The 27,307-nt window shown below is 41.7% G+C and overlaps 1 protein-coding gene across 2 annotated transcripts in view; it reads right to left on the bottom strand.

Annotated features, from left to right (window-relative positions):
- The window catches only part of lrpprc (leucine-rich pentatricopeptide repeat containing), a 182,181-nt gene that overhangs the window by 93,685 nt on the left and 61,189 nt on the right, over positions 1-27,307 (bottom strand). For both annotated transcript variants that reach the window (XM_038813544.1, XM_038813552.1), the window contains exons 12-18: positions 10,099-10,217; positions 9,173-9,266; positions 8,341-8,410; positions 3,943-3,970; positions 3,323-3,380; positions 2,642-2,748; positions 2,360-2,437 (exon numbers count right to left, since the gene is read on the bottom strand). In XM_038813544.1, the coding sequence (XP_038669472.1) occupies positions 2,360-2,437; positions 2,642-2,748; positions 3,323-3,380; positions 3,943-3,970; positions 8,341-8,410; positions 9,173-9,266; positions 10,099-10,217 (554 nt within the window). The remainder of the gene's footprint in view (positions 1-2,359; positions 2,438-2,641; positions 2,749-3,322; positions 3,381-3,942; positions 3,971-8,340; positions 8,411-9,172; positions 9,267-10,098; positions 10,218-27,307) is intronic.

The raw sequence follows: 27,307 nt of genomic DNA, 5'->3' as shown, positions 1-27,307 counted from the left end.
CTACATTCCTGCCACATACAGTTGTGAATGGTGGTGGACAAGTAAACAACTCTCTGGAAAGCGAGGCTACACAAATATTCTCATCCTGAATGATCAAGGAGCCCAGCACATCTGTGCAAAAGGCTGAAGCATTCACAATAATCTTTGACCAGAAGTGCGAGTGGATGATCCATCTTGGCCCCCTCTGGAGGTCCCCAACATCATCGGTGCCAGTCTTCAGCCAATTTGATTTACTCCATGCAATACCGAGAAAAGGCTCAAGGCACCGGATACCACAAAGGCTATGGGCCCTGATGATATTCCGGCAATAGTATTGAAGAAACTAACAAAACTGAAGTCTATGGGAATCAAGGGGAAAACTCTCAGCTTGTTGGAGTCATACTTGGCACAAAGGAAGATGGTTGTGGTGGTTGGAGGTCTCAGTTCTAGGACATCACGGCAGGAATTCCTAGAGTTAGTGTCCTGGGCGCAACCATCTTTAGCTGCCTCAGAATGACTTCCATCATAAGGTGTAAAGTGGGGATGTTCAGCACCATTCGCGACTTCTCAGATACTGAAGCATTTCCTGTCCAAATATATCAGGGACTGGACAATATCCAGCCGTAGGCTGGCAAGTGGCAAGTAACATTCGCTCCGCACAAGTGCCAAGCAATGCTAATCTCCAACAAGAAAAAAATTAACCATCACCCACGGATATTCGCATTGCCATTGCTGAATTCCCCACTATCAACATCCTGGACTTTACCATTGACCAGAAACTGAACTAGCCATATAAATACTGTGGTTACACAGGTCAGAAGCTAGGAATCCTGCAACAAGTAACTCACCTGACCTCCTGACTCCCCAAAGTCGGTCCACCATCTAAAAGCCCAAGTCAGGAGTGTGATGTAATATTTTCCATTTGCCTGGATGAGTGCAACTCCAACAACACAAGGTCAACACCATCTACTTCAAAACAGGTCGCTTGGCTGGCACTTTCCACAAACATTCATTCACTCCACCACCGACGAACAGTGGCAGCCATGTGTACTGTTTACAAGATGCACTGCAGTAACTCACCAAGATTCCTTCAGCAGTAGCTTCTAAGTGTAATATTGTTGCCATCTAGAAGAACAAGGGCAGCAAATACATGGGAACACTACCACATGGAAGTTTGCCTCAAGTCACTAACCACTCTCACTTGGAAATCACCGTTCCTTCATTGTCACTGGGCCAAAATCCTGGAACTCCCATCCCTGGGGGTGTACCTACACCAGATGGACAGCAGTGGCTCAAGAAGGTAGCTCACTACCACCGACACAAGGGCAATTAGAGATGGGCATCACATGCTGGCCTAGAATGCCCACACCCTGTAAAAATTAGTTTTTTAAAAAACCACAATGAGCAGCATGTTTTTGGAGCAGCCTGGTTATTGAACCAGAGATAACCGAGTGACTACTGACTGGATATTGGTACATGGGATACAAGCAGTGCCACCTCAAAACCTTCAAAATCAGCAACTATACTCAAAACGTTACATTAGATTGGAGATGAAGTGCAGTGCTGGGGCGACAGTGGAGAGCTATGTATTCTTCTGATCTGCATTGTACCTAATCAAGATAGTATACTTAACACAAAGGAAGCTCATTATCAGAATGGAGAAAACTGTTTTCAAAGATTATTATACCCTTCATTGCTGGAAAAAAAATGCTACTATGTCAGCCCCAATTACTGAGTTGGTCGAGATATCTAACATTTTACGAATGCATAAAGACATGGGCATTAGTTCAGGTGGGTTAATAACTTTCGGCTGTCAGGTTGGGTTGATTTGGAATTTAAGAGCCACTGTGCTAGGCCAGGTTTGTTTTTACATTATTTATACCAGCTGAGTGCCTTTCAGGATGGACCAATGTCAAATATCTGAACCTCATTCTTCACAATAGAAATATCAGAAGTAATGCAGATACCTACTCTGCACGATAGGATAGGCAAGGGCAAAGTGGGTTTTAAGGTGATGAAATGCAAGAACTGGCTATTCTGTCTCTCTTCTATTCCTAATTTCTTGCCTCCTCTCAAAGACAGTGCCTCCTCTTGGGTTCACAGGTGCCAGGACACCTATATTACCCAGTTCAAGGGTCTGCCCTTCAAAGGTAAACTTAGATAGGATATGCCACGAGCTATTCAGCCACAAGTGGTATCACAATAAACCCAATTCTCTCTTTAATCACAGTGACCAGATTGAGTGACCTGTCCTGATGTGCACTAACCTATTCAGCCAACATTTCCTGATCCACTACACAGTATCTGTAACACAACAGCACATTACTTGTAGAAAAAGATCTGCATACACGAGGAAAAAGACAAATGTGTCATAAACTACCTTAATTAACTCAGGGACGTGGTAAGCATCCAACAAGTTTCTAATTCCTCTGTAGATAGTCGCTGGGATTACTATATCCTGGAAGAAACAAAACAAGTTTAAATTAAATGCTACTGAAAGAAATGTCTGGAAATTCTGTAACTGGAATAACTCGAAACGTAAGTTGCCTTCCCAACTCCAGCTATGTCATTAAATGAAATCTAGTGTACTTAAAAGCAGCATTTTTAAGAATAATAGATACATGTCATACATGACATGCATTATGCTAGAAAGAAATGGTACCATCTTGTTCAGCTGATGGAAGTATTGTCTCAAATGCTCCTCCTTGGCCTGCACCTCAGAGTCACTCATGCTGTCAATCAAATTATAAAGAAAATAGCCAACAACTTCTGTAAGAAGGGGAGAAAAAAACAAGATAATCATCCCACAAATCATTGAGGTTGCTGCATTATCAAGATTAATCTCATACAAATCATTTTAAAAGCTCAAGTTTAAGTGTCTGAAATGGCAACAATCATCAATGCGGCATGTACATCATGCTGCTTTGGCAGCATATATGGCAAACAATTCAATGCAAAGAATGCTAAATGGAAGGAAAACAGAAAAAAAAAAACTCGGGATGCACAGGAACATACTGCCAATATCATAACTGCATCATCAATACTTGGCCCAAACACTTATTACTTCTCAGTAAACCCATCAATTTCTTAGTTCTTCTCAGCAAACCCATCAATTTCTTATTTAAACTTAGCAAAAAGCTACCAATACAAAAGCAGCTGAAGTTTTTGATTAATAAGAAAACTCAATGGAGCAGAAAGATACTTGAAGCTTTTCTGACCACGCACTTTAAAAATTTCACTTTAAAAAAAAAGCAATCAGTGTTACTCCTGTAATCCTTCGAGCCCCATCATTAGATGGAACGGATTTGTGGGCGAGTTACAATCAAGGAAATTGAAACACTACCAGTCGGTCCTGGAGAATTCTGGCAATAACGTTCATCTTTGTACAACAATTCCGTTATCTGAGAAGACAAAATAATAATATATTGTAGGTGATAGAGGAACGCAAGAACAAGCAGTGTTTGAAATTGTATTTTCTAAATAACAAAGCACTTTTCGATAAAGGTATTAATCAACAGTATATTGTGGCATTTCATCTGGAAAGCATTGCATGGAACAGTGTCTGCTCAATAGCTAACCTGCTTTAGGAAATAAAACGGAACAAAATGTGAACATCTTCCGAGGGCACGCTCTCACAAAAGATTTTTTCCGGCCATCCTAATAGAGCTCGTGGACACATTAAATAAAAATAACGCTTACAAGTAATGTTTTAGTGCATGGCAATTTTAAACTAATTACTGAAGAACATAAGAAAGGGTTAAAGCAATCAATTCAAATACTACATCACTTCATAGCAGGGAATCGCTGATTTATTAAAAGGCGTAAAAAAATTTACATGGGGAAAATCAGAGGATTTGGATGCGTCTCAAAATTCTACCATATTTGAAGTGTTAAAATAAGAAATTTATGTCTAAGCTTGCGCTGTTCTTGTGCAGCTAAGTGAATTTATTTGTCAGCACTTACCTTGGCGAAAAAATCAATATCTTGAGACCTGCAGGGGGCAGCAGAACATAAAGAATCATTTCAATTAAATTGATCTTTATAAACAACCAGAGTTTTACATGAAGCGCAGAACAACCCAAAAGCTTCTTAAAAAATTACAGAAAATAAGCAAGTTATCAAAAATAAAATATCCAATTACAGCTTCCACTATATTTTAGCAGATTGTCCAACTTAATTTTTATCAATTACTGGATAAAAGTCAAAATTAAAGTTGATCCCTGTCGGCAAAATAATCAAAACAAAAGTCTTCCCTTCTAAACTTGGTTAATTTTGTACTCATGGAAACGGCCTGTATCTACGATGATAGACACCATCAGAACCGGGGCAACAGAATGAGAGCTATACAGTCCAGGCTAGCAGGAGGACAAGTTCAGTATCAATTGGATGATGGGCAGAGTGAGTAAATACTACACAGCATGGACTAGGTCAGTACTGTGTGAACGAGGGACAAGGTGACAAAAGGCTGTGTGCACAAGGGTTGTACAGGGTGGACTTCCTCTGCATTCCCAGAATCTGTTTTATTTTGAACGGCTTTCCTTATCGTTTCCATTACCAGCAGCCTTACACTATGAATCATTTGCCATCTACTGGTAAATAGTACTGTTTAATACTGCAGATTTTTGCTAATTTGTGTCAAGTTTCTCAAATTCATGTCAGTTCGCACATTTGCAAATACCACAGTTCATCCTTTCCATTTGAAATATATCATTGTTAAGTTTTTGATCACAATGCTGAGAACCTGCAAAACCAAGGAGTGCGCAAATTCATATCCCTAAAATGTACTTCATTAGGATGCACTTGAAAATAAAGCTTTAATTACCAAGAGATTTCAAGGAACTAGAATCAAGTACCCATGTACTGATAAATGATTGGAATTATGTTTAACATTAACGGCATAGAAGAGTATAAAAAAGGAAGCAAATCCTGTAATCTGGATTCCACAACCCAGGGGGCATTCTGGCTCAAGTGTCCAAAGATTTTAGTCAGGAGAGCATCAGACTTTTAATCTGAGGGTCACGGTTCAAGTCCCTGCCTTTGCGCTGCTTTTAGGGTGGCACAATGACAATGGTTAGGCACTGCTGCCTTGCAACGCCAGGAACCCGGGTTCAATTCCAGCTGCGGATGACTGTCTGTGTGGAGTTTGCACTTTCTCCTAGTATGCGAGTGCATTTCCTCCGGGTGTTCTAGTTACCTCCCAAGTCCCAAGATGTGTGGATGTGGTGGATTGGCCATGCTAAATTGCCCCTTAGTGCAGGTTAGATTATGGAGATGGGCTCTTTCAGTGGGGTTGGTACAGATGTGATGGGGCCGAATGTCCTCCTTCTGCACAGAGTTGAGAATTGACCTGCTCAGTCACAAGCCAACCCATGGCAGGACAACCCATAACAGACGTCATCCTCGAATCAAGGGAAAGGTGACGATGACAATTAACTTTTTACAGAACCCTTATAATTGCAATGGATGCATTCTTTGTTCGGGTTAAAATTTGTTTCATTCTCATTTGCATCAGAGGATTATAAATCACACATTCTGGGACTCAGTTGTAAAAACAAATGGAATTACTCTGCATTCAGCAATCTTAGAACGGTTAAATGCAGATACTGAATGAGTTCAACAAAATCATGACAAACCATCAGCAAAGGCAAACTTGTGATGGTAAATTAAACTGCATGTTATGCTGATGGCCGCATTTAAGACAGCTCTGGCTCAAGCCATTTATGGATACCTTTAAAAAGGCAAGCTGCCTCACCTTGTAACAATTTCCTACAATCTCTATGACATAAAATGCTCTACAACAAGCATGGTATGTTTTCACATTAAAGGAAACAACACTGGGCAAACCATCACTGTAACCATTTCATACTTTTCCTGACCTATACAATTTGCCATTGTTCTCAGAGAGAAAGGTCAACTGACTCCACTCTATTCACCCGTCTTGGTTGGTCATAACCAAGGTTTAAGTTTCTTTTTCACGAGGATATATCCTCATTAACTATTTAATCTGAACAAGGAGCCAATCAAACAAGGTTTCCTGGAGTCAAATAACCCCCACACGCGCAGTATCCCCACACTCACAGGCACACTCCTCCCACCACACACACACAGGCAGACACCCTCCCGTCACACACGTGCAGACACCGACCCTCACACGCGCAGACACCGTCCCCTCACACGCAGACACCGTCCCCTCACACGCACAGACACCGTGCCCCCCCCCCACACAAGGGCAGACACCCTCCCCCACACACACGCAGACCCTCCCCACACATATGCAGAACCCCCCTCACCCAAACAGTATCATAAATAAGGGGAGTTAGGGCATAACTAACAAAAGAAAATATAATATATGATTAAGTATTCTTGGATTGCTTTGAGTCATTACATTTAAACGCTGCGGCCGATTTGGGTTAACTGGTTTTCTTGGATGCGGTCAGATCTTGCAACTGTTAAGAGATCTCAGTTAGGGGCAAGCTTCTAGTTGAGTTGGCTTCTCGAATGGGGCGACACTTATCCCAAAAGAGAGAAAGCGAGAGAGCATTTTTCAGCCTGTATCTTCCACTGAAGACTTTCTTGACACTGCCTGTGGTCAGGCAGCCTTGCCTTGTAATGCTTCATGCATTGTGCATTTCCAGGAGGTTTTGGGTGCGACGGTTTGTCGTAGCCACTGCTTCGTTATCCGGTATTTTTACATTTTTGATCTCTCTTCCTCAGACAGTCATAAGTTTCAATGAGTGTCTGGATTATGGGAAATGTCCCTCCCTTCACACACTCCTCAGGGCGATTTGTTAGTTGTGCACCTGCACCTCGGAATGTGGTCGTGCAAAATAGAAGGCGTGCTCATGCCAGAGGTTGCACCATTTAGACAATCATTTAGAATATCTGAATGATTGACCAAACAAAATTAAAATACTGATGCTTTACAGTTTGCTGCATCACAGTTCAAATAGCAAAATTGTCAGTTGAAAACTGAAAAATCATATTTTCAAAAATAAAGGGACAGAGCCTCGTGACACCATGAAGACACGAATATATGTTCAGTACACATATGTCGACAAGAACAATTACAGTTGACTTGAATGCCCCCGTGCTAAAGAAAAATCAACCGTAATTCTCATTCCTGATCACTCTCCAGCAGATCTGACAACACCTGTCAGAGTTGTTTTTAAAAATATGAATCGGGCATTCAAAATTCTTAAAAGTGACATAACTGGGATCAAGCATTTAAGTCATCTAACTTTTCAACGGTCTCTACCCTCCACCCCTCTTGTCTTGGAAATTATCAACTCCTCCAACTTCACTTTCCCTTCCAAATCTCAAAACCATTCCTGTGTGTTTGAATGCTTCCAATCTGATCTGTGCCACTTACACAGCACAAGAATAGTTCTAGTGGTCACAAATTACTTCCTCTCTGATTGCGATTATGATGTATTCACGGTCCTTGACCTCTCTCCAGTCTTCGATGTAGGCAATCACCCCATCCACCTACAACATCTCGGTTGTACAGCTCAGTGGTACTAATCACCAGAATGTAGCCAGAACAACTCAAATAATGCTTCTCTTACTACCCCACACCATCACCCTGGGTCATCCCAAATGATCCCTGGCCCTTTCTTCACACAGGTCAATTTTGCAGTGCTCCAAATCTTCTTCACTCGCATTTGTGGCAGCGACATTTTACTCAAGACTTCCCAGATCACCAACAAACCAATATGCTATTGAGTTCATCAAAAGAAACATTCAATGCCATTGCTACATACACCTGGCATGGGTTATTCAGAGTCTATTCGACAGAGACTTGAGTTGATATGGCAAGAATACCATCAAGCACAAAAATCTTTGATCCAAAACTCAATAGTTGGGTAGCAGAGATATATATGAATAAAGAAATTCAGGCTAAACAAATCTGAGGTGTCATTAACATGTTAACACATTACTATAGAAAATAGAAAGCACGCTCATGCCAGAGGTTGCACCATTTTTATAATCATCTAGAATATCGGAACGATTGACCAAACAAAATTAAAAAAATTTTTTTTTTTTTTTTTTTTTAAATACTTATGCTTCACTGGAGCATGGCATTATAATTGCTAGGTAAATTAAAAAAACACGTTCAGTCGCCATTCAATGTCGATTTTGCTGCAGATGGGGCCCTAATAAAAACAACCATATTTCTGCTAAAATAACGTATGAACCAGTTAAGTAATTGGTGGAATATTCAATTCCAGTGCAAGTTTTACACAGGCCTGCAACTTAGCCTAATCAACCAAATCAATATCATATTGACGGGCACTTCAACTGTACAGAATTTGTTCAAATGCTAGAGTTTTCTTCCCGAAATACTGTGTACTGCCAACTTACCTTTTAAATCCTAAAATGAGACTGCCTCTGAAAGTACTTAAATCCACTGCAGGATTCGTCGGCGACGATACTGTCAGGAGAGAAATGTACATCACAGATTCAGAAAATCGACAAATTGACCAGCCAACACCAAATTCATTTTAGACCATGCTGCTGCTACTTTTTTTCCAATAAAGAAATGACGGTAGAAGAATATTCTATTCATCCATTTATCTTTTTACAGCATTAACTTCATATTGCTGGTGATAAGGTGATAAGGGCAGAAAATTGCATTGTAAGCCCGGCAGCAAATTAGAAAAGCAGCAGCTGTGTAGCAACCTCTATACATGCTATTAGAAAAAGATCAGGAACCGGCATTGACACGGTTCCACTCATTTACGGAGATTATATTATCAAATACATCAGTTTCCTTGTCAATTTCTCTAAACTCTACATATTTTTATGGTGTCATTTTGATCAACTGATCCGTGTCTCTATTGAAAGTTCAAGTATATTCCTGAGCTAATACATCACAGTCAAGTAAAATGTCAGTGCCAGTTCTGTATTTATGATATATTATTTACTTGTATTGTACCGACATGTGATAACAAGTTGCAAAAACCTCGAGGGTGCATTTCATCAAACCTCCTACTGCTCTACTCTACTTCTAACTCCTCCAGAGTGCAGAGGAAACCCCAACTGAGCAGCAGTAGCTCCAAGGAAATTTTCACCTGGTGTTAAAAATCAACACAAGTTTGATTTTTAAAAAGCCAGATCAAACTCACGGGATATGACAATATTTATCTAATCCATCTGGTTAAGAGGTAATTTTGCTGGACATTGTCGTACTTACACATAGAATAAACGTTGCCCAGATGTCCATTTAAAGCTTCTGTCCGGAGTTCAGAGGCATAAAATCCAATCGTATTGACCAGACATCCATTTTCCTTTATAGACAAAGCAACCATCAGTTTTCTCTTCTTTTAACTGGCAATGTTAGACTTCCATTGACCCATTAACCAGACCTACCATATTATGCAAAAACACTTCATAAAAAGGCTTGTAACTTTGCAAAGTTTATGCTGTGAAATATTTACCTATTCCAAACAAATAAACAAATCCTTTATCCAGCCCCATGCATTTAGGAGCAGCACATAATCTTAGCGAAAATGAGAAAAAAAACTAAACAATTAAGGCAAACAGCTGCATGTGAAGTTAATGAACTAAATCAAAAATTGATTCAGAAACATAGTTGGAGATCAAAAAAATAATATTCTATACATAGTTAATTTTGAATCATTCAATTTTTTTATGTTTCTGTAAGCTTATTTAGTTTATTAGACACTATAACTATTCAATCATGGAACCATAGAATGATTACATTACAGAAGGCAGCTTTTTCGCTCATCCTATTTGTGCCTGTTCTCTGCAATAGCTACTCAACTAGCCCCATTTTCCTGGTAGCTCTGCTCTTCAGGTAATTATCCAATTCCCTTTTGAAAACCATGATTGAATCTGCCTCCACACACACTCAAGCAGTGCACTGCAGATCCAAACCACTCTCTGTGTAAAGGTTTTTCCTCACGCCTTTGCTGCTTCTTTTGTCAATCACCTCAGATCAGTGTCCTCTGGCTCTCGACCCTAGTGGTCTGCAACTTCAATGGCAGCAAGCTTGTATAAAGCAAATTTACTGTCTTTTTCAGAGTCTCAGGATGTTTTATTACTCCAAAGGTGCTATGTAATTGCAATTTATTGGTGTGAAAACATGTTGATACAAACCTCAAGCTGGGTACGAGCTACCTCAACGCTGTCAAACGAAGACTGCACATAGTTGGCATAGGTTTCCACGTCAGGTTCTATTCCTAGATTCTGCATGGCTTTCAGTACTTCTATGGTCCCTGTAAATTAATAGTTATTTGTTCATCAACATGTGTCAAGCTGCCGGGTTTAAACTTCAAACGATGTTTGGCAGTTAACTGTCAGTGACCACCAACTGGTGCATTCCCCATGGCAAAGCCTCTACTAATCAGAGTCCACTTGCCAACCAGATCAGCACCCTCTGCTCATACTGTATAAAGTTGCCGTTTTCCCGACATTGGTATTCTTGCAATTGTCCTGAGTGCCAGATTAAAAGGTTTGAGAAAATGTCTTATTTCAGCAATACATCAATATTTTATTTAACTGTGAATGCGCATATGGAATTTCAGCTTAAACACGTGTCCCTATCTATTCACTTGAGAAATACTAAAGTACAACATCACTGAGTTCTTAGTGGAATTAATTAATTTACAACAACAAAAGTGGCTTTTTATGCGGTAATGCCTCAGCTAGTCAAAGCTGACTTGCCAACCAATTGGCATGCTTTCATCTCAGTTATAAGTTCTGATGTTTTGATATTTGGCATTCTTACATTTGTCCTGCGTATTGTAACACAAAACGTTTTGGCAAAGCAAGTGGAATCACTGCTGCAGTATGAACAAAACAGGCAGTCAATTTTCACATAACAAGGTCCCACAAGCAACAAGATAAACGAGCAGATTATCTATTTTGATTATGTTAATTGAGTGCTTAATATCAACCAAGACACTGGGAGACCTCCATTACCCTTCTTGGAAAAATGCCATAGAATGTTTTACCTCCCCTGAAATGCAGAGGTGGTCCTTAGTTTAATGTCTCACCTGAAACTAATTCTAAAATTAAAGATCAAGTTAGAAGGCATCAAAGAAACGTAACATGTTTGGCACTTAGCAAATCAATCACTATGGACAGTTTTTAAAACAAAAGAAAACTGAACTTTACAGTAGAGACCAAGTTGAAGGAAACCAACTGTAAAGTGCTATTTTCAGGTCTTGCCTTGAGGACTACACTTAGTTCTAGTCAGGGAGGCGCAAATTCTGAAGGCAATGCCAAAGAGAGCTATAACATCAATCTCTAGTATTAAAAGATTGACCTTTGGGATTTGGTCATTTTAAAGACTTGAAAAAAGGTAACAAAGTGAAACATGGAGACATTTTAAAGATGGCATAGAATAGATAAATCTGGACTATCACCCTACTTAAATCATAACAGAAGGGCAAGAGACACAGATTCAAACAAAAAGCGAAATCGGAACTGCTGTATTTCCTCATTGCAAATAATCAGCTAATAGAATGGGCTTCTCGTATGTTGTGCAGGTTATAACCTCAGGATCATTTAAAGAAACATTTAAATGGTGTACGGACCTGTGGGGTGGGGGAAATAAGTTGTCTGGACGGACCAGATAATCTTTCAACTCAAATTCCTGTCTTGGAAATTAAAATTGCATTTGCATGATCACAGGCTCAAATCACAGCTGATGTTGTCTATCAACAGTGAGAAACTAACAGTTTGGGCTAATAGCTACAATATATTTTTCGCATCACCCCACTTCTACAACGGACTTAATTTGGAGAAAGGAGCAGAAGAGGAAGAGTACCTACCCTTTCCTGAGCATGTTTGATGCTGGGTGGTGATGTAGACAAGTTCTAAAAATCACTGTTGCAAATCAACAGGTCATGGGAATGTTTCACACCTTTTGTCAGCCGCTGCCCAACCTGGACCAGCTTTAGCTGTCATTTCACCAATAAAGTTTTCTCTGATAATTAGCTACATATAAAATAACTATACATCAGCTACTTAATATGTTGTCGCAGATCTGAATCCCCTTAAATACTACACCTGAAACTTCCAGTTACTCACTGCGGCAAGAGAAAAATAATCTCACTGCAAAAGTAAAACAATTAAAAAAGCTGTCCTTTGAATTTATGTGCTATTTTCAATTTAACTTGAAAGGTGATTTCAAACACAACAAAACTTTACAGCTCACTCCCAACATTGCAATAATGCTCTCCTTCCCCTTAAATCACATCAGAGGAAAATGCAACAATTCTGTTATTAGGAAAGGACATGTCAGCTGATGCGACATTTTCGAAGTAAGGCAGCATATGCTGTTCACAGCTCATCAGCTACCTCTGTCAGTTATTTGTAAATTTAAAATTTGCTCAAAGCCCTTCTAGCCTGGAGTGCCACCTTTAGAAAGTAAAGTAGCCTTCAATATTTTATGCAGTGCGCTACAGTGCTGATAATCCAAAGTGATTTCCCTTTGAGCACAAATGTATATGTGGGGCTAAGTCACTCTAAATTAAAGTCACACCACTTTTGCTATTTTGCCCTAGAACAACTCCATATTCATTTTTTTTTCTGTGCACATTATTGTTTTTTTTTGTGTGAGGCAGGAACTGGAACGGAGAAAATGTTACGGTGAATCAGCACATGTTTCAAAACTGTCTTGTAGGCCAAAGGTTATTTGCCAAAGTGGTCTTATACTTGAACAAAAGGAGGATCACTAGGGGAATATTATTAATTACCTGCATACCTAAAAATAACAGTTAATTTCAAGCTATGTTTCTGGATTTTTTTCATCGGAACAAGGGGTGTATTGATTGTAGGCAAAAAGGTTATTCAAGCTTTTGTGCCTTGGATTAAAACATTGCAAACCTTGCACAGCTCATGCCTTTGCTATGCAGTTTTTTTTTTAAATTCAAGCTATTTATCGAGTAATGATCTGCGTTTTTCACCACTGGTTATTTTGTTGAAAAATGGTTTTACATAAGTCAAGCTCGATATGCTTTAATTGTTTCATTTATATCGTTGAAAAAAAATAAAACATGCTCAACAAGTTCAATCGTAATTTCACATCCGGACTCCGGATCTTTAAATTTCAAGGCAGATCTTATTTTCTGAAGGATGTTCATATGTTAAAAACATACTTGTTAGCTGTACTTATATTTACACTCAGATGCCACTCAGCATTTCCACTTAAACTAAAGCTAATGGCATAATAGTTTATTTGGAAAGAACTTCTCCACTTAATGAAAAGCTGCTGCTAATTAGCAGTACACAAACAATTAAGTCAGTAACCTCTCTCGATAATGACGCTCATAACTACAGCTACAGGACAGATGCAGGATTACTAATCACTGTCTGAGAGGGAATAAAAAAAATGACCTTTCCTCAGACCCAAAGCTTGTTCAAAACAGATGCCAGTCAATTAAATTCTATTTAAGACCTTGTAAACAAAAAAAAAATCCAGACAGCTTCATAATGCACACAAATTATTTCTACAGCAACATGATGAACATGAACAAATCGGAATGGTGAAAAGGGTCAACCGCAATGCTTGGCAGACAAAAATCTCTGATCTGAAATGCCTTAATTCAAAGCCCGAGCATCAATCCTACCTTTTGGAAAGAGAAAAGTCCATTAAAATTACTTCACATGTTCTCTTGTATAACTCGAGAGGTTAAATTCAATCATTTCACAGTAATTTCCCAGGAGCTTCAATTTTACTGATGCAATTTCCATCGTTTCAAAGAGCACGGTGTAGTATTTGTGAAGAAGGATAATACACCGATTATGAAGGTTTTTTTAACTATAAAATTACCACCAGTTCTGATGATCAGCATGCACTTTTTATTCTTCTAACTACACACTATTTTTGATTAATTTAAATGATGCTTAGGTATTAAGTAATTAGACCAGATTTATGAAAACTAACATTATCATACCCAGTGCAAAATCAGGAGGGGTGTATATAATGAGTATTCCATACCCATTTTAAGTTTTATTCTGATACTTACTTCCTATAATTTGTACCACAGTCTAATTTCATCAGCCCACAGGAGTTTCTGTATCCTACAATCCTTCCTAGTCGACCCTACACTGACCCTCAGAAATGACCCAACCAGAACAATTAAAAGCCAATTGTTTCTCAACCAAGGTTGACCATTCTGGCTCCTTATTGCGAATAAAAACAAACTGTCACACAAACCATCCATATATTTGGTCATCATCTAACATTTTAGCTACCCTAGCCCCAAATTGATTTCCAACGTACAACGCTCATTCAATGCAATTTCCGCATTCACTGCAATTTCTGCAAAGCGTGATGGTGGCAACACAAAATTTCCACAAGAGCATTCGAGTTATGAAAAATTATCTGTTATCCTTTTCCAAACTTGTTACTGCTTTGTCCATGTGAAATCTCAATAACATACAAGAAAGCACGTTTTTAGTGGTAGAAATGGGAGTAAATTGAGATTGAGAGTTAACACACAGGCAGCATATCGGTACCACAATAAAATACATCTGGTTAACTGCATTTTTCCCTGAAAGCATATTGGTACCAAGAGATTAAGTAATCCTCATGACTACCATCTGACAAATTATGCATTTAAATGATACAGGCTACACAGTCTAAACTTCAGGCTATTCTGTCAAACTCATCTTTCGCTTATTATTTGGAAAACCTGCAATTCTTCTGGCATAAAATGCAATTAATTTTTCTCCTTCCATCAACATTATTTCATTTCTGCAACATAATTTTCCTCTCAGAAAACAGTAGGCAGGTGATCTGCCCCCAGGTAGGACAAAGCTGAACACCTCAAACTTGAGCACCCTCCAAAACTAATGGTTAATTTGAAAGCCCAGGGACCTACAACACAATTTTAAATTTCAGATATACCCTCAGGAACAACCATTACGATATTCTTACAACAAGCAGCCCGTATTTTGATCAACAACACAAGTTTAAAAGGTGTTTTGCACCCTGCGGTGTACTGTCACGATCCCAGTTGGCGTTGTAACTGGATGGGAAGATCTTGGAATGGAACCCTGGCTCAAACCACCATAACTTTAACATTTTATAAAAATTGAAAATGTGGAGGAACAGTTACAGGACTGCTAATTAGTTTTAACAAGGAAAGAAAAACATGAAAAATTGGATTATACAATATTCCCATACACTCCCCTGAGCTTAACAATTAACACAGCTTTTAGGATCACGAAATACATCTTAATCTACAATGGTCTTGTTAACAGAAAGTTCATTTTAAGCACACAAGGTGACTGTGGGCAAATACACTCTCCACTCTGAACCTTAAGTGAATGTTTGAGGATGTCTCCTCCGAATCACCCCCCCCCCTCCCCCCCCAGATGATTGTCACATGTGAATTTCCAAACTCCACTCTTAAACACACTTTAAAATCTTCTTGCATAATTACAACGCTTTCCCTTGGCGGTTTGCATTCTGAGCTACAGATCAAGTTTTTCAACTGACACTTTTAAATAAAGCTTCCGTCCCACTTTTAACAGCAAACTCAATCCAGGTTTTCATACCAACCCCTTTATGATTTCTTTGTCTTGATTGTTGTGCAAACTGCTCACAATCGCTTTAGCTCTTGATTCCCAGACTGTATTAAAATGGCATCAGGTGTTTTTTTTTAACCTTTGAAGGCTGCCGTCCCACTTTAATTATGGTGACTGCAAATGTCTCTTTAACTCAGAACACTTCATTTACTCTTCCATAAATTCTTCTGAACAATATCTTGGTCTCTGTTCACTTAACTCCGACTTACTTCTCTTCATTTCTCTAGTTTCATGAACTAGCTGCTCTTCAAATTACTGCACTTGTATTGTTGACCATGATGCAGGTTACGGCTTTTCTTCTAGCAAAGCTGAGGGAAACGTTCCCTCTCTAGCTTACTGAACCAATTGCTTCAAGCAGAGCAGAGAGCTGCTCTCTCTCACCATTTATCGGCAAGTTCAATCAGTAATTGAATTAGCTCCAGTTGCTAAGCAACCTCCACATGCTTACGGCTTTAATTTATTCTTTCCGCCGTTGCCCTCTCGCAGCACAATAAAAAGAGTTGGAACTTAACCAACCCATAAATATACAAACATCTTTGTTCAGCATTAATCTAACTAGAGGATTTACCTTTCCAAGCAGAGAAACATTAAATTAAACCTACTCAATACTATACCATATTTCTATTGTTTACCAATTACAAATATAAATCCCTTAAAACTACCTTTTTTTCCCTTAGCAGTATGTTAAATGCAACAGGCATTAAAGACTAAACATTTTCGGCACTGTTTTCACAATGATGAACGGTTCATTATTTAATATTGGCAACAATAAACCAGTGACAGTTTTGTGAAAGATTTAGCTCCATAGATCAGATTAAATGTGCCCATGATAAAAAAGCAGCTCCTGAAATTACAATCGATCAGGTGCTAAAATTTGTTTTCTGAACAAGTAATAGTTTTGAGGATGCCATTGTGGGGCACAATCAAGTAGCAGGGTCAGTGCGACCCTACTGGCGCAACAGGTCAAAGACAGCTACACCAATCGTGCTTTAAGTTCCGTGTTTTAAAATACATCGCATTGTTAAACACAGATTCTACACGTCAGACCGAAGAAAACATTTAACATTCATTGCTTCCAGCTCTGCTTTATTTGACTGACACTTCCTTCCTCTCCTGGACAAATTTCTACCCGTTATAGGCGATTTTATTCTTAGTCCTTGTCACAATAATAATAAAAAGAATTTAAAAATGCAGAATTTTACTTGAACATCCAATAAATCAGAGTAACCATAAACCAACATTTTCCTGACATTTGGCAATTCATTTCCTCCTATTTAATAGACTTTGCAATCTAGTTTTAAAAAAAAACAGATTTATCAAATGTTTGAGGCTAAGTGCTGCTTCTCTTTTTAACATTTTATAATTCTGACAAGCATAGGAACAGATGTGCCTTCAACTAACAGTGGTGAAAAGCAGTTATGGGAAAGAAATGACAGTTAAATTAAATAACAAAGAGCTAGAAGCAACAAGCTTTCATATTTTCTTTGTCTGATGTACAGTGTCTAGGCTGAGACATGCGATACACTTCATAATATTTACTTTAAAGCTTACAGACTCAGAATAGACACGAAATTTGGGTGACAACATAAAGTCAAAATTAGCTCAACTTGAATTTTAAAACTGAGAAATAAAATTTAAATCTTTCAAAAATGTGCAAGCTCCACTTAGATCTTGAACTGGGGAAAGATCATATATTTTCTTGTGAAACTAAGTTTTGAAAAACCCTTCCTTGGACATGCAAGTTAGATTGAATTTTCAGATGATCAAATTCAATTGTCTCTTATTAATCAGTTCGCAGTTATCAAAACAACAAAAATTTATTTTACAATCACATACATTAGGAAAAAGGTAATCAGGAGGAATGTGAGACTCTTGAAAACGGATTATGTTGATGTTATCAATGAATGCATTTATAGCAGAGGAAGAGGCAAACATGTCAGTTATATTTAGTTGAATCCGAGTGCTGGGCATTAATTGGGGATTCACTCATGCTTCTATAAATAGCAACAGTCAAAAACTGTGATTGTTGTGTTCGGAGGTACATGTTTGGAAAGTGCATCTTTGAATAAATGCTCATCAAAACATATAAAGATTGACTTCAGTTTTTATCCGTCACAACCTGGCTTTCTGTAATACAACATGGTAAAAAAGAATGGGTGCCTAAAAGTGAAGCTCTGAAACCAAGAGAAGTCCTAACACTATTGTGGAAAATAGCAGAAAGCAAGTGCAGATTTTTGGGGTATGATTACCCTCTGATGTTTTTAAGAGTCTGATGTTCAATTTTGGGTTGCCATGACAAAGAACATTACAGGAGCTAATCTTTATTCAATCTTCGGTTTATTTGCAGAGTTAAACATTACAAGCATAGACCTAACCCAACCATACCATAGCTTCACAAAGTGTCTCCTACGCAGCCCCAGTACACAACTAAAATACAGTTAATATCTGAACCACGTGGTCAGTGGATAAAGTGGCTTTGTAGTCATGAGTTATGCACTTAACAAAGAGGAAGCAAGGCAAGGCCTTGGCATTGTTACTTCGAACAAGTATAGTCAGAGGTAAAGTATTTTGTGAGATGGATGCCCATCAGTTGAAAAGTGATTTAGATTAGGACCTTTAAGAGTTTGTGGATGAAATTTGCTAGACAGATGAACTATGAAATCCCCAAAAGACATAGTTAAAACTTGATGAGATTTCGGAAAACAGACAGCTATTCCACAGAATATATGTCCTGCACTTTAACAGGCTCCATAGAAAGTTGACAAAATTCAACTTGGGATTCGTTGATCAATATTCGTGCTTAAAATATATTTTTAACTAATGTTGGTTCTTACAGAAAGCCTTTTTGGAGCAAGGGTTGATAAAACAATTCCTTGAGAATAGTAATTTCCTTCAGTCTTCATAAAACACAAGATGTTCCATGGTGATACAAAAAATAGAAGACTCTATTTTCGGTGGCGGCCAGGTAGGTCGCACATTTGACAGCTCCCGCCTGAGATGGACGTTTAGACCTTTTTCCCCCGTTTTTCCCCAGATTTTATGGGATAAATCAGTGAAGAGTGAAACAGTAAGGAGAAATACCCCTGCGGTGTATGGAGAATTGGACCAGAAGTGGCCGTGTGAGACAACAAAGTCCTATAAGGAAGACGCAAGCAGAGCCAGCAACGCGGGAAAGCACGGCGGGGAGACGGCACAGTGGTCGACGGGGCAGCTGGTGCAGTTTTTTGAAGATTGCTTCGCCAAGCTGAAGGACACGCTGGACCCGATTAAGGCTTCGATTGATCGAGTTGTGCAGAATCAAGAGACCCACGGGAGAGCGATCCAGGAAGTGGAAAAAAGGTGTCCGACCACGAGGAGCACATAACTGTGCTGGAGACCAAGGTGGAGATGATGACTGACCGCCAGAAAAGAATGCAGGAGAAGCTGGAGGACCTGGAGAACAGGTCCAGACGGCAGAATCTTCGAATTGTCGGCCTCCCTGAAGGCAGTGAGGGATCGGATGCGAGGACTTACGTGACGGACATGTTGGAGAAGTTGATGGAGGCTGAGGCTTTCTCTCGGCCCCTGGAAGTGGATAGAGTGCACAGAACCCTTGCGAAGAAGCCCCAAGCGAACAAGCCACCAGCGAACAAGCCACCGAGAGCGATGGTGGTACGCTTTCACCGATTCCTGGATAAAGAACACGTTCTGCGGTGGGAAGGAACGGAGCAGCAAGTGGGAGAATTGTGAGCTGCGCATTTATCAGGACCTGGGCGTGGATCTGGCCAAGAGACGAGCTGAGTTTATTCAGGCATAAACAGCCCTCTTTAAGAAGGGGGTGAAGTTCGGGATGTTGTACCCAGCCGGTCTGTGAGTCACGCACGAGGAACGGGACTTCTACTTTGAAACACCAGACGACGTATGGACTTTAATTAAAGAAAAGAGGCTGGAGGCGAATTAAAAGACACTGAAGCCTTGGAGAAGTACTGTGGTGATTTGTTGTGCTGGGCTGCGATGTGTAATAAGGGTCTGTTTGAATGGCTAAAGGTAACATTGTCTTGCAGGGAGCTGGTGAGAGAAAGGATGGTCTTTGGGGTTGGTTCTGTTTTTTGGGTGTTTTTTTTCTAAAGTGGCTGATTCTTCACTGTTTTATATCTGATGTTTGTTTACTGGGGAATGTGATGCTTTTAATATATGTTTGACCAAGTTTGGGGGGGGGTGGGAATAATGGGGAGACGGGGCAGGTGCTATCAAGTGAGTATGGGCCAGCTGACTCTCGGAAGCGCAGCGCGGGGGGGGTTGGGTTTCTAGTGTTGTTGCTTGGGGGGGGGGGGGGGTGAAGTGAAGCTGCTTTGCTGACAGGAGAGGAACTGTTACTAGGGGACAAATGGGAAGTTGGGAATGGCGAATGCCGGGGGGGGGGGGGGGGGGGGGGGGGTAGACCCATGGAGGTTTGCACTTTCAAGCCTCCCCGGACAGGCGCCGGAATGTGGCGACTAGGGGCTTTTCACAGTAACTTCATTTGAAGCCTACTCGTGACAATAAGCGATTTTCAATTTCAAGAAGGAGTTTTCCTTTTTCTCACATGTCCACAAGGTATACTCTCGCATCTACGTTTTTGTTCTGGGCAGGGTGCTAATACCAGAGGTGGTGGATACTGAATACTCGGCAATCGCAGCATCGGATCATGCCCCACATTGGGTGGATCTACGGGTTAGTGTGGAGAGAGGACAACGCCCGCTGTGGAGACTGGATGTGGGGTTGCTAGCGGACAAAGCGATCTGTGGCCGGGTTAACAAGTCCATCCAGAACTACCTGGAAACAAATGATACGGGGGAGGTCTCCACAGCGACGGTTTGGGAAGCTCTGAAGGCAGTGGTCAGAGGGGAATTAATTTCAATACGGGCCCACAGAGAAAAGGGGGAACGGGCTGAGAAAGATAGCTTAGTGGAGGTGATGCTACAGGTGGACAGGAGATACTCTGAGGCCCCGGACACGAGGCTACTGAAGGAGCGGTGGAGGTTACAAGCGGAGTTTGGGCTGTTGACCACAGGGAAAGCTGTGGAACAGTTGAGGATGGCAAGGGGGGGTGATTAACGAGTAAGGGGAAAAGAGAGCAGAATGTTGGCGCACCAGCTCAGGAAGAGAGAGGTGGCCAGGGAGATAGGTAAAGTAAAGAGTAGAGGCGGGAGAACAGTATTAGAACCAGCGGGGGTGAACGAGGTATTTAAGGACTTCTCTAGTAAATTATACGAGTTGGAACCCCCGGCTGGGGTGGAGGGGATGAGGCAGTTTTTGGATCAATTGAGGTTTCCGAGGGTAGATGAGGATCTGGTGGAAGGGCTGGGAGCCCCAATTGAGATTGAGGAAATAATCAAGGGGCTGGAGGGCATGCAGTCGGGCAAGGCCCCGGGGCCGGACAGCTACCTGGTGGAATTCTATAAGAAGTTTTTGGAGATATTGAGCCCACTGCTAGTGAGGACATTTAATGAAGCAGGAGAGAAGGGAGTCCTCCCCCCAACAATGTTGCAGGCCTCGATTTCATTGATCCTGAAACGGGAGAAGGATCCGGAGCAATGTGGGTCATACAGGCCAATCTTTCTACTGAATGTGGACGCCAAACTGCTAGCTAAGATATTGGCCACAAGGATAGAGGATTGTGTCCTGGGGGCAATGGGGGAAGACCAGACGGGATTTGTAAAGGGTGGGCAACTCAAGGCCAATGTTCGAAGGCTTTTGAATGTTATTATGAACGTTATCAGAAAGAGGGGAGGTGGAGGTCGTGGTAACTGGGTGCGGTTGCTCTATCAGGCACCAGTAGCGAGTGTGCGTATGAACCGGCTGAGGTCAGGGTACTTTAAACTACACCGAGGGACGAGGCAAGGGTGCCCCTCTCCCCGTTACTGTTTGCTCTGTCCATAGAGCCATTGGCCATGGCGTTAAGAGCCTCTAGGAACTGGAAGGGGGGGAGGAGCACCGGGTCTCTCTTTACGCAGATGACCTGCTCTTGTATATTTCAGACCCATTGGAGGGTATGGGGGAAGTAATGCGAATCCTGGGTTATTTTTCGAGGTACAAATTGAACATGGGGAAAAGCGAGATGCTCGCGATCCAGGCAAGAGGACAGAAGAGACTGGGAGAGCTGCCGCTTAGAAGGGTAGGGAAGAGCTTTCGATATCTGGGAATCCAGGTGGCCCAGGAATGGGAGGCACTGCACAAGTTAAACCTATCCCGGCTGATAGAACAAATGGGATGGGACATGCTCCCGCCATCACTGGCAGGGAGGGTACAGATCGTGAAAACGACGGTCCTCCCCAGATTTCTGTTTGTCTTTCAGTGCCTCCCCATCTTCATCCCAAAAGCCTTTTTCAAGCGGGTGAGAATAAGGTTATTTCGGGATTTGTGTGGGTGGGTAAAACCCCGCGAGTGAAGAAAGTGTTGCTGGAGCGAAGTCGGGGGGGGGGGTCAGTGCTGCCGAACGTCTGCAATTACTACTGGGTGGCTAATATAGCCATGATTAGGAAGTGGGTAGTGGAGGAGGGGTCGGCATGGGAGCAGATGGAGCCAGCATCATGCAGACACCAGTTTGGGAGCACTGATAAAAGCACCTCTTCCGTTCTCACCGGCCCGATACTCCAGAAGTCCGGTGATGGTGGCGGCCCTGAGAATCTTGGGGCAATGGAGGAGATATAAGAGATATAGGAGGGAGCATCGGTTTGGACCCCGATTTAGAACAATCATCGGTTTGTACCGGGTAGGCTAGATGATGGGTTCCGGAGATGGCAAAGGGCAGGAATTAGAAGGATGGGGGATCTATTTATAGATGGGAACTTTCCCAGCTTGAAAGGCTTGGAGGACAAATTTGAATTGCCAGCAGGGAACGGGTTTAGGTATTTGCAGGTGCGAGACTTACTGAGAAAACAGGGGCCGGCCTGTTGTTTTATGGTTCATGTATGTGAAGATTGGGATGTGGGGGAATGTTTATTATACCATGTTGATGTCATTGTTCATGTTATTTTTATAAAGATTTTCAAATACCTTAGTAAAAATAATTTTTTTAAAATAGAAGACTCGATGATTGCTAGATTCAGAAATGGTGCAGAATCAACATGGGTGTCAATCCGATGGAAGGATTAAAGGCAGACAGAACGGGGATGAAAGCACCGTTAGCAGATGTGACTATTACAGCAGAAGACAAAATTGGAATAAAAACAATGGCTGAATGTATCCAAGAATGTCCAAGAAACAGTTTTTTAATTTAAAGTACCCAATTCATCCTTTTTTTCCAATTAAGAGGCAACTTAATGTGGCCAGTCCGCCTATCTGTACATATTTGGGTTGTGGGGAGTAGATCCAAGCAGACGGGCGAGAATGTGCAAACTCCAGTGGACAAACGGACAGCAACCCGGAGCCGGGATCGATCCCGGGTCGTTGGCGCGTGAGGCAGCAGTGCTCACCACTGTGCCGCCTAAGGAACAGTTAATACATGTTTGTGGTGTGATTTGAAATGCAGTGAGCAGCCCAAAGCAAAGAGGCAGCATTCTCAAAACATCACATGACAAGGAGAATTCTGAGGAAAAGGATGAAGATAGTGATGAATCCAAACAAATTATATCAATCACAAGGAGATTTAGTCCTACGATGAACAGGTTAGTCATGGATTCTTTAACTGTGCAATCCAAGATAGTACCTGCACAATAGTATGTGGGACAGATTGGTTCGAACATTATCTTGATTCACTGAGTGGTAAGAATCATCAGGACGATAAGGAACATTAAAGTACTACTTAGTTTAGACAACACATCGAGGCCGCTAAATAATACTCTAATTCCATTAAAGTAACTGGGGTAAGCCATTTTCTAAGTACGAATGTGGTCTCCAGTGAGATACCTATGTTGTTGAGTAAACCTTCTTTCTATCGGCACAAATTAAACTTAACATCGAGTGTGACAATGCAAATATTTTTGTAAAGACAGTGGATCTGCAGTTTATCCTATCAGGACATTATCACATTCAAAGGCCAATTGCCAGAGTAGGTATTCGGGTGGCATATATTGTAGAACGGTCCAACAAATGGAGGGATGTGACAATTGTGGGACATGCAGAAAAAGTTACTGGTACATTCAAATATTGGCTGAATGTGTGGCCAAGAAGTAAAGGGTATGGACTGGCAAAATGGGGCGAAAGTGGAAAGTGAGAAAGAGCAGCGATTAGAAGTCCAGAAGTGACTTGTGTCAGAAAATGATCTCGAGCTGGAGAAAGAGCCTCGGATAGTGCAAGAGGGTGACCTCACACGAGTAGCCCCAACAGACATTAAAGTGGAACAGGAGGTCATAGCCGGAACAGATTAGACAATTAAAAGGGCCACTCAGCAGTTTAGAAATCGAATGAGAAGTGGAAGCCCCCAATATCATGGAGTTTTAGTGGCTTCTAACAAACGAGGGTAAATTTATAAGAGACGCAAAGCAAAGTTAGATAGTTGGAGAGAGTTTGAAGTTGATTCTGAAGTGCCAGATATAATAATAATCTTTATTGTCACAAGTAGGCTGACATTAACACTGCAATGACGTAACTGTGAAAAGCCCCTCATTGCCACATTCCAGCACCTGCTCGGGTACATAGAGGGAGAATTCAGAATGTTCAAGTTACATAAGTACCACGTCTTTCGAGACATGTGGGAGGAAACCTTAGCACCCGGAGGAAACCCATGCAGACACGGGGAGAACATGCAGACTCACGCTGGGAATCAAACCGGAGACCCTGGCGCTGTGAAGCCACAGTGGTAGCCCAGCCAGGTGATAGAAGTTTCAGTAGGGGAGCATTTTGGGAACAGTGTGTTGTTGCCTGGTATGGAGCATTAGCTATGAGGAGCGGTTGAATAAACTCGGTTTGTTCTCACTGGAACGAAGGAGGTTGCGGAGCGACCTGATAGAGGTCTACAAAATTATGAGGGCCATAGACAGAGTGGATAGTCAAGAGACTTTTTACCCAGGGTAGAGGGGTCAATTACTAGGGGGAGTTGGTTTAAAGTGCGAGGGGCAAGGTTTAGAGGAGAGGTGCAGTCTCGATGGGCCGAATGACCTCTTTCTGCACTGTATGTTCTATGTATGAGGCATGTTTTTTTTTTTACACAGAGGGTAGTTGGTGCCTGGAATCCGCTGCTGGAGGAGGTGGTGGAAGCAGGGACGATAGGGGCATCTTGACAAATACATGAATAGGATGGGAACAGAGGGATACGGACCCAGGAAGTGTAGAAGATTTTAGTTTACACGGACAGCATGGTCGGCGCAGGCTTGGAGGGCCGAAGGGCCTATTCGTGTGCTGTACTTTTCTTTGTTCCTTGTAATCACTATGCTAACATGCTGCCCACGATGAGGGTCAACCAGCTTTGTCACAGGTATATTTGGACTGATAAGAGTCTTTACTGGTGCTCAAAGCAAGGCTAGTTGTTTTGAAATGCAACTGGGTGTTACAGACGTTAACGTGAAGTCTCAGATTCTGTACAATGGCATATACCCATTGAATGCTATGTTATAACTCTACCTAGTGTGGGGTAATGTGCACTCTATGAAATGTGCAAGCCAGAAAGGTTACGAATTGACCTTGCTGGTTTGCAACAAATGCTGGAGGGAAAGGAAATATCTAAAATTAACTGGATGGATGCAAGTCATCAACTGTCGGATTGTTTTGCAAAAGGAAGTGCAAGCTGTCAAAATTGTTAGGGGTCCTGCAGGAAGAATGCCTTACAATGTCGGGGTCTGTATAGAAACTGGAGATATTAGATTTAATTTGCTTTAATATGTTGGTTTCTTATATTCGCTACATCTTTTATTTAACAGGAGAAAGGAATCTGCCAGTTGGATGGTTACAAAACCAAACCGTTTCCATGCCAGGGTTGTGAAAAGTGAAAACATGAGGCGGTCATGTGATGAGTGCGGGAACGGCTCAGTTTCCACAAGCTCCGGCTCTGCTCATTTTTTAATCCTTTATTTTATCCTGGCGCACATTTCATATTCCCTTTCTCTTGGGGTTACATGGCTTGTGCTATGTCCTTGGAGGTTCTCGATTGGTGTTTTTGCAAGAAGAACCGAGATAAATAGTAAAAACCCTTGTTTGTTCATGGCATTTGGAGTAGGCTGGGGCAAGGCCCAGCACGCAGTGGTGTAGTTGCTGCTGACCAGCCTCTGGCTTCAGCGATGTTGTATACATCCGGGTGATGGCTGCAATTGAAAATGTTGCCTTGGATGAAGATCTTGGCTCTGCGATGTTGGTCACAAAAGCTCACTTGCAGGAATTGCGGGTTACATTTGGTGGAGCGGTGGAGGCACACCAGAGAGTTCTTGCACTCAAAAGATCACTTCCCTGGTGAGGGACTGCCTCTGTGTCGTTTATCTTGAAGGGTTCGAGAGGTGGAGGCTGAGCAAGGTGCATTCGCGGGCTCGGCCCCTGGTGAGAGGTGAGTTGTCAATTGAGTTCGAAAATTGTCTGTCATGTTTTGGTAATCTTGAGTATTCGGCCAAAGATGTGCCGGTCAGGTGCACTGGCAATGCTAAATTTCCCCTTAAGTGATCAAAGATGAGGTTGGTGTGCTCTTTCAGAGGGTCAATGCAGACTTGATGGGCCCAATGGCCTCCTTCTGCACTGTAGGAATTCTATGATTAGTGGAACGGTGCATTGCCCTGGATGTGTTGGGAGAATTATGGGTTCGGTTGGGGTGTGCTGGAGGTCCTGGTGGTATAGTTTCATGTGTGGTGCAATATGCTGGGCTAGGCCAGGTCCGTTACTGTGACTAGGATCCTGCAGCCTCTGGGGGCTTGGAGCATCTCTTTTCAAGGGTGATTGTTGGGGGCATTCTGGGCGGTTAGGTTTTGCTTCTTCAGTGCACGGGGGCATGGGGATGATCTATGCTTGGTGGATATCCTGGTCTTCCCCTGGGAGGCAGGAAGCCCTTTTGGTTGATTGAGCGGCCGATGCGCTTCTTCATTGGTGGTTGCTTGGCATGCGCCAGGGTAGCATGGAGCCGGGGCTGGGATGATCCTGGTAGATCCTGGCTATTCTGGTAGTTCCTTCCTTTCTTGGGAGGCTCTGAAGGTTCGATCATAATCCGAACATGTTGCTGGTGGTCCTCTCTGTATAATAGTATGGAATGTTGTTGGTTTTGCACTGGACCTTAGTTTGGGATTAAGTTGAGTTGTGATATATACATACATATAAACTCCCCTTAGAACTTTGGTTTTTGCATATTTTCTTTATTTCTGTAACAGTGATTATGAAAAATTCATGCTTGGCTCCATGCTTGGCTCCTAGGGGCTGTTTAGCTCACAGGGCTAAATCGCTGGCTTTGAAAGCAGACCAAGGCAGGCCAGCAGCACGGTTCGATTCCCGTAACAGCCTCCCCGAACAGGTGCCGGAATGTGGCGACTAGGGGCTTTTCACAGTAACTTCATTTGAAGCCTACTCGTGACAATAAGCGATTTTCATTTTCATTTCATTTCATTTTCAATAGGGGCTGATGGGTCTGGTATTTGAGAAGAGGCTTTGGTGGGTCGTGATGCCTTTGGTGCTGCTGCAGGGAGTGGGGGAATGTATGTTGGTGCGCACCCGAACATGGCGCAGAAAGATTATCCCGATTTCTCGCAGTAATTATGGGCTGACATGATGTGGGAGGAAGCACACCATTTTACTATGGCTTTATCCTGTTTCTCCCTTGGTTTCTGGTGGGGCTGCTTGGGCACTTATTTATATCTGTTGATTGTATCAAGCCACTTATGATGTTGTTCTCAGA

This window comes from Scyliorhinus canicula, chromosome 1 (assembly GCF_902713615.1).
Source record: "Scyliorhinus canicula chromosome 1, sScyCan1.1, whole genome shotgun sequence".
NCBI lineage: Eukaryota > Metazoa > Chordata > Chondrichthyes > Carcharhiniformes > Scyliorhinidae > Scyliorhinus > Scyliorhinus canicula.
Note: the sequence above shows the minus strand (reverse complement) of the source record. Positions and strands in the feature narration are given on the sequence as shown.